The 8,501-nt window shown below is 43.9% G+C and overlaps 1 protein-coding gene across 1 annotated transcript in view; it reads right to left on the reverse strand.

Moving 5' to 3' along the window:
* LOC102193946 (glycerol-3-phosphate dehydrogenase 1 like) overlaps window positions 1-7,293 on the reverse strand; it is a 13,401-nt gene extending 6,108 nt beyond the window's left edge. Inside the window, exons 1-5 of the mRNA XM_013907850.1 lie at window positions 7,081-7,293; window positions 5,263-5,440; window positions 3,731-3,871; window positions 1,637-1,779; window positions 722-759 (exon numbers count right to left, since the gene is read on the reverse strand). Coding sequence (XP_013763304.1) covers window positions 722-759; window positions 1,637-1,779; window positions 3,731-3,871; window positions 5,263-5,440; window positions 7,081-7,124 — 544 coding nt within the window. The 5' untranslated portion in view covers window positions 7,125-7,293. The remainder of the gene's footprint in view (window positions 1-721; window positions 760-1,636; window positions 1,780-3,730; window positions 3,872-5,262; window positions 5,441-7,080) is intronic.
* Between the last annotated feature and the right edge of the window lie 1,208 nt (window positions 7,294-8,501).

Here is an 8,501-nt window from a genome sequence, read left to right on the forward strand (position 1 = left end):
ACACACACACTTTAGATCAGATGGTCAGAACTCGCTGAAATAAAGCATGTCAATAATCCAAAACAAACACTGGGTCACCAAACTCAGGACCATGACAGAAGGGAGCCAGTTGAGACGGTTCGGGCGTCTGGCAAGAATATGTCCCGGGTGAGGTGTTCTGAGGAGGACCCGGGGCAGACCCAGGACACTGTGCAGAGATTATATCTCTCGGCTGGCCAGGGATCACTTTGGTGTTCCCCCAGACGAGCTGGAGGAGGTGGCCGGGGAGAGGGAGGTGTGGGCTTCTCTGCTTAGGCTGCTGCCTACTGTACCTGGCCCCAGAAGATGGATGGACGGACAAATGACAGGAGATGTGGAAATCAGTCTAATCTAAGTATAATCTGAGTTTAGGCTCAAGTATACAAATAAGCCAGATCACTAATTACTAATTTATCTGAACAGGTAAACTTGAAACCGTCTTATCACATTACTGACCATTATGCTCATCAGTTCTCAAAATAGCCTTGAATAGGTGATTAATCCCTAATTGCTAATGCATGGCTTGGCTTCCTGCTAATGAAGCACAGAGCTGTTGGAGCTATTGGTTGGCAAGGTCCTGTTCCCAATCCACCCAAGGAGGCTCCCGAGCAGTCAACAGGGAGTCTACAGACATGCTCGAACAATAAATGAGTAACTTTGGTCTTTGTGATGCTTTGCTTTACATCGTTCAGCTCTCAGAGACTTCTTTTCACCAGAACAGCACTCAGATTCTTGCTTAGACTACTTTTAGTTAGCAGCTCCATTATGAGGGATATCACAGACACAGACTGGTGTCTGTCTCTCAGAGACACAAAGGAGTTACACCACCAATGAGCAGATATTCTTAAAGAAGTTATCTCACAAAAGAACAGGCAGTGTAAACACTGAGCGTCCAGTAATATCACTGTGCGTTTAAAGGAAGCAGGAAAAGTAGTAACAGAATAATATTTTACTATTAAAACAAGAAAAATAATGAAAAAAACCTTCACCACAATAACATAGTTAGCAATCTGAGAAAACTGAAACTGGAATTAAATGAAATAAGTGACAAAAAGACGATTTCTGGTGCAAAGGCTGCGTTTGGAGAACTTTGAACATGGCAATAAATCCAGAAAATTCCAGGCTAACCAGTTAAAGCCAAGTTAAGAAAAAACAACTAAAGACTCGCCTGGGAACATTACTCATGATCCGCAACAAATACATCTTCTAAAAGACTTTTCTGAAGCTTCACACGTATTAATGACGAATCCATCTGATGTTGTCCTTACATTATTACACAACGTGTGAATGCCATGAAGCCCACAGCAGCTCCAGCTCCACATGGTTTTCCAGCTCAGTTTTACACAATTTTGATCTATGCTAGCACGCACTTTATTCAGAACGCTGACTCAAATTCAGATCACGCACCATCTCCCAGTATGAACTCTGCCAGTATGAGTCTGCTTCCTAAACCAGGCAGAGACCCTACACTCCCATCCAATCAAGCCAAGGGGACAAAAAAACAAAACACATTTCTTCTCTTCCAGGTCCCGTTTGTTCTTTTTAAATCCACAACATGCCACAGTTACAGCAGGCAGTAATAGAATCTACTGAATAACATTTTCCACGTGGATTCTACTCACCGATGGTGGATTCACAGAACTTCTCAGCTGCTACTTCGTTGGCGATGTTTGCTCCCATCAGGACACTGACATCAATCTCCATCTTCTCACGGATGACGTCAGAGATCAGCCTCAGGCCCTCTGGACCCTCATATATACCCTGAGACAGTAATGAGAGGGGCGGTGGTGGATGAGCGATGGCATACAGGATGAGCCATAAAGGACACAGCTGCTTATACCCATGCTGTAGATGGATGCATGCAGAAAGTCAAGGGAGGAAACCAGCCTCCCCCTGATATGTTCCTTCTGACTGACCTCTTCACCCCAAGGCTAAGCCCTTGAAATGAAGCTAATTTCTGATGTAGCCTGATTCTTCCAGTCACTACCAACAGCTTGCAGCATTCACCAGCACCCTCTCTACCAAAACAGAGTCCAAATAACTGCAGATGATGAACCAGTCCATCTCACACTCACCTGTTCACCCACTTGTGAACAAGAGATATTTGAGCTCTTGACTAGAGGAAGCAATTCTTCTCTAACCTGGAGTCTTTTCAGCTTCAGAGCCATGATGTGAGATTCTGAGGTACCAGTTCTGACTGATGATAGGGGGTTTGTGGAGATCAGCATTTGATGAGCCCAGTAGGACCACAGCATCCACAAAACACACAGATGTGATCTACTTCCACCATGCGTTAGTTTACACCCCTTATTGTGCCTAGAAATTTGTTAATAGACCTCAGTGTCACCAAATGAGTCACATGTTGATGGCAAATGCAAAAAATGACACTCGTGCCAAATTTGGACAGGCTACAAAACAGCCTGTAACTACAGACCGAAGACTTCGAAACAACAGTGTTACACACTCAAATTGTACTGTTTGGTTAGGGGATGGCCGAGGAATGGAGAAGTGCACTGGTACCAGTTTTTAAGAACAGAGTAATGTGCAGAGCTGTAGTAACTACTGAGGGATAAAGCCTGAGACAGATACCATGGAGGTATGGGAAAGAGTGGTTAAAGGTGATGATCAGTGAAGGGGAGTGTGGCTTCATGCAGAGAAAGAGCATGACGTGATGTTTGCTTTGAGTACGCTGATGGACGCCTGCGATGTGACCCTGTGGAGCTAGAGAAAGATGAGGCACCAAGAGAGGAACTGTGGGATCTTACGTGACAGAAAGTAGGTGAAGGTGTTGCAGGTCATGTGATGACTAGTGTATGCGAATGAAAGAGACACATGGAAAAGTGCAAAAGAGAGGTGAAGAAGAGTGCAGGCAGGGTGGAGTAGGTGGATACGTGCCAGGAGGGATGTATGACAGACAAGACAGGCAGTGAGACCTGCTGGGACGCTTGGTTTGCCCTTCTTAGCGCTGGTTCACAGAAGATCTGTAGTTTTGGTTTCCTTGTTCTTGATCTATATTATTTTGTACTTGGTATAAGCGTAACATTAAAAGACTGCTTGTGAGTTTACTTCTCATTTTCCAAGTGCTGTATTGTGGCTCTTCCTGCCTGCCACGTAGCTCCAGGGTGCAGCCAAAGCGTTGACAGCAGCACTTACAGGCTGCCCTGCAAAATATGTGCTCAAAATATGTACTAATGCAATACACAGCCATGAATGCGTCATGAGTACTGAAACAGACAAACACTGGACTCTGAGTTTAGTGTGTTTTTGTTTACAGTGCTTGGATCAGAATGTTGGGGGGTCCCTGTGGAAGAGAGGCATCCAAACATCGAACTCACTCTTCAGCGCACACGCTCACTTTGTCGACATATTTGATCACAAAATGAATACTGCACATCACCGGATCCCTGGCTACTACAGTCTGTGTGCCAAATGTCCTTACACCTTTACTACCCCAAAGACCTTCGCTGTGTTTTGTGGATGGCTGGAGACACTTACTGGCAATATGAACCAAAAAACAGCTTTATGTGACCGCTTATCCTGATCATTAGGGATCCTGTTAGAAGCAAATCCACATAAAGATACTCCGGGCATGTTCAGCTGAGCTTGTATGCAGGGCTCAGATCCTGTGTCAGGTCTTTGCTCTGCAGAATTTGGAAAGTTAAAAGCAGCAGTGGAGTGTGAGATAGCGAGACGGTGAAATGGGCATCATTACCTTTATGAGCGTGATTCCTCGAGCTCTGGCAGAGACACAGCCCACCATTTCATCACAGAGCTTCCTAATGAACTGATGAGGGACGACAAACACCAGCAGGTCAGCTCCCATAGCGGCATCAGAGAGCTTTGGTACAGCCACCTATGGAGACGACAGAAGCGCCATTCAATTCAAAGCTGAGTAGGCTTTGAATAATCCTGCGAGTCTGGGTGATTTCCCCACCGTACTGTGTTACACACTTCCACCATATTGCCAAAAATATTCACTCGTCTGTCTTCAGCCATACATGAACTGGGGTGACACCCCAGTCTTAATCTAAGGGTTTAATAGAAAGTCATCCAACCCTTTGCAACGATAACAGCTTCAGCTTTAACGAGAAGGATCTCCACGTTTCGTAGTGTGCTTATTTTCTCCAAATCTCGAGTTAACTCTACCAATCAGTAAGCTACGTGAATGCCGTCTTTTCCTTGTTACCCTCAGCTACAAATGCTATGCTAAGCTACCAGTACTACAGCCAGTCATGAATGCACAAACTGCTGACTATTTTCAGCCTGGCTTCACACATGATGAAAGCCTTGTGTTATTAGCTGAATCACGTGGCGTCACTATCAGCGAACGAACTCTCGCAGGCGCCAATTTGTTGCGCTCCGGTTTTGAGCGCGCCATATCCTTCCGAGTAACAAGAAAATGACATTCATGTAGATTACTGACTGGCAGAGGTAACTCAAGATTTCGAGTTATGGATACATTTTTCTTTTTTACTGGCAGGAACAAGCTTCCGTAAATTCTTGACCTCCTTCCTGAAGCGCGTTTGTAAGTCAGACACTGATGTAAGGCCTGGCTCGCAGTCTCCACTCTAATTTGTCCCAGCGGTGTTCTGTCAGATTGAGGTGAGGACTCTAGTCGAGTTCTTCCACACCAAAGTCTCTCAACCATGTCGATATGGACACTGCAGTCAGACACGTATCGCTCTCCTGGCAGCCACCAAACGCCAGCTTGTCCATCATTGCACGATTTGTGACTGAAGTGAACTGCTCTAGAGTTCAGGTCAGCGTGCTTTACACAACTGCACCGGATGCTTTGCACTGTGCTTGGTGATGGATACAGCATCCATGGCGACCCATTCCATGAAGAACTCTATGCACTGTTCTTCAGCTAATCTGAAGGCAACATAAAGTTTGGAGGCCTGTAGCAGAAAGCCGGTGACCTCGGTGCACTATGTGCTGACCCTGCTCTGTGAGCCACTCTGTGGCTGAGTGGTAGGCTTCGACTTTGTTAAAATACCACTAGAAGCTGACTGTGGAATATTTGATAAAGAGGATATTTATGACCGGCCTTGTTGCATCCCATCATCACACTGATCCATGATGTTTGCAGAAGCAGTCTACATGCCTAGGTTCTTGATGGAAGTGACTGGAACACCTGAATTCGATGACTTGGGTGAGTGAATACTTTTGGCAGTATAGTGCAGCTTTAGTGCTCTGCAGAGTTTAATGAGCTCAGCAAAAGAATGACATCATACTACTTCTCACCACATTCTCTGGTAGTTTGTATCCAGGAAGGTACTTAACGTTTTCATGCTCAGTGTTGATGATGTCGCTAAGCTTCCTGCCATTAATATTTTCTTCAAACACCCACATCTTCACAGTGGTAGCAATATGCTGCAATGTCCTGGCATTATCTCCGATAATCCTGGCAATAGCAGAGCCCCTGCAACAAAGTCACAGAGATCAGCAAATATTTCTAGATGTTTCAAGGCATTGATCAATTAATCATTCAGTCAGCTAATCAATTGGACCATCCTAAACTACTTCGTTAGCTTCATTCTTGTGAATTTTTCGAGTGGAAGAGAGTTGGTGTGAGAGGTGATTAAGCATACGAAGGATTAAGGAGGTGTGCTAGTGTTCTTGTCCGGGAACACGATCCTACTGTTGCTTCATGTAAACAAAACAGATTCTGATCGAGGTGTTGCACAGGTGAAAACATGCACTAAGAGTCCAGAGATGACAAAGGGAAGGTTATTGTTCACTAAACACCACGCTGATGGGCTGTAACACGCTCACTGATTTTATAGCAGAGTCTGCCACTGATGCCTTTTAAGGTTTATGGGGAAAATAAAATAACAAAACTCTGCTTTTGTTTCCCAGTGTAAGCACAATCTGACCCAACATCAGTCTACTCTGGCAGATGCTGGCTCTCTGACAGCCATAGCTGAGTTACTAAGCCCACTGTTACTGTTTTTACCATCTTACATTTCAATTAAAAACAAACAAACGACATTTTTATCCTCAAGTCAAATGAGAAACTCTGGTCATGCGTGGTGAGTGTATGCTGTCAGTGGCGTCATAATCAATCTGGGAACTATAATACTCTGTACAAATCCAATCAGCAGGCTTCATTAAACATATTTATTTTTGAAGAAAACACCGTTTTGTAATGTTACCGGTAGTCATGTTGACATGGACATGCACTCAGGCTTGTATGAACTGGTGACGGTGACATTTTCAGTCTTTAGTCACATCTGAAGCTCGAGTTACCACACGGATCAGTCCCTGAACTTACTACGGCGTGTTTCATGCTGAAATAAACAACACTTACTTACAGCCTACAGGAAACAAATCAAACAAACCCGCTTCTTAAAGTTTTGGTCCGTTTCTATGCGGACTGATGTCCAGCACGCCCTCCCTCTGTGCTCATGAAGCATATGGCACATTTCTTTATTTGTTTGTGAAGGGCTCACAACATAACGCCATAGTTTCATGTTTATGGAGCAGGCTGCTGACCATCACCAGTGAACTTGTGCGCATATTTTAAATTAACAGCTGAAAGAGTGACCCGGATGCAGGTAAGCTCGAGGTCCCTTCACTCAGCTGGTGACAGGGGTAAATGTTGGCTTCAGATTTATCTCACCGAACCACATTATTATGCTTTAGCGGAATAAAACATCTAATTAACTTTTTTTTGCTGAGAATAATTTGTGTTTCTGTCAGAACAGAATGGAAATTCATATACGTGTCAATATTAACTACAGACTAGCTGTTGTTTTCAGCGAGCCCTGTATCATGTCAGACAGAGGGGACAGCTGTTGGAAAAAGGCAAACTTCCGGATGTGTCACCTGAAACATGCAACACTTAAACGAACATCACCAGTTAATATGAAATTAAAAAGGAACACGACCAGGAAAGCACTGTGCTTATGCTGAAGAAGCTCTGTTCCAGCTCCTCGTAGCTGACTCCAGGAGGACGCTTACAAACCAGGTAGGCACTAACGACACTCCGCACACCGACAGATGCAACAACCTGTTTGCAGCACCGCGTCCGGCAACAACGTCAGCATCATAAGAGCTTACCAGTTTCCAGACCCGACTATGCACACTTTCAGTGGAGAGGCCATGGGAGCCGCTTCCTGCTCGTGATGGTCCGTTTGAAGCTGAAGCTCCGGCGCACGTGCCCCTTCAATGAAAAGTCACGTGACTCCAGGCAGAAGTCCAGGCCGCTAATGCGCAAAATACACATGCTCATGTAAGAGTTTAAAGGGTTACATCCTGGCACAATAGCGCCACCCAGTGTCTAATGTCGCCCTGCACCCACTAGGATTAGCAAGGGATTCTGGGTAATCCTCAGGAGGGCTGTGTCCCTGCGTCCTTCGGAGGCCGCATGTGAAGGTCGATTACGTCACAGCGAGGCCCCTTTAAGTGCTTCCTCCTTTTCCCGAATTTGAAGAACTGGTCGCGCTTCGTGACTATCAAAATTTTAAATGAATGTCTTCAAATGTGGATCTCATGTTTCTCAGAAACAAAAATTAGATAAAATAAAAAATAAAAATCTGGTAATTCTTTGTTTTCAAATTCATCAGGTCCCAATCAACCCAAATGGCAAAGAAAAATAAAAGATACATGCCATGAAGGAGTTCGGGTCTTATTGGGTAATGTGAAAATACTTTTATCATTCAAGTGTTTTCAGTGTGGGGGAAAGTACTCGTGTACTTCCAGTAAAAAGTATGAAAGACAGTAAAAAGTTCTGTATACAGAAACTTGACGTTTGTATCAGCACCAGAGTGTACCTGAAAATGAAAGTCAGTGTGTTTTCTTCAGTTATATGAAACATGGAGTATTTTGGATTGATAGTATCGCTGTGTTGTTGCATAATATTGCTGTAGATGTGTATATGCTTTACATATTTTGAAGTAAGTTGATCTATATTGTTAACATCCTTATAAAATACGATGTGTTGTCTGCCCAGTTTGACCCATTTAGCAGAAGTCAGTCTGTTCATAGCTCATTTTTCATCTATTCTGTTTGACTTAAAGCAGTTATGATATGGCATAATGTTCTCACCCAATAAACGAATATTAAAGATATCAGTCTACTCTTTATTCTATCAAAAACGAAGAGCCAATCACAGCTCGTAACAATATTTGTCTCTTTTATATACAATACGTCTGAAAGATGCTTGTCTTTGAGATGAAGAGTAAGTGATAAGAAATATAAATAGATGCAACTTGAATCTTTACTGAAGCTAATTATTTGAAACAGAGTTCAAGTTCACAACTGCAAATTTGTAATAAAATACATTTCATTTATTAATATAATATTAATCAAATGGTAAATGGTCTGACTTTACTCAGTCCCTAAGGACCCCAAAGCACTTTACACAACCTGTCATCCACACATTCACACACTGGTGATGGCAGCTACATTGTAGCCACAGCCACCCTGGGGCGCACTGACAGAGGCGAGGCTGCCGGACACTGGCGCCACCGGGCCCTCTG

Source organism: Pundamilia nyererei, unplaced genomic scaffold (assembly GCF_000239375.1).
Source record: "Pundamilia nyererei isolate P.nyererei 1_Seehausen unplaced genomic scaffold, PunNye1.0 scaffold00554, whole genome shotgun sequence".
In the NCBI taxonomy this organism is placed as follows: domain Eukaryota; kingdom Metazoa; phylum Chordata; class Actinopteri; order Cichliformes; family Cichlidae; genus Pundamilia; species Pundamilia nyererei.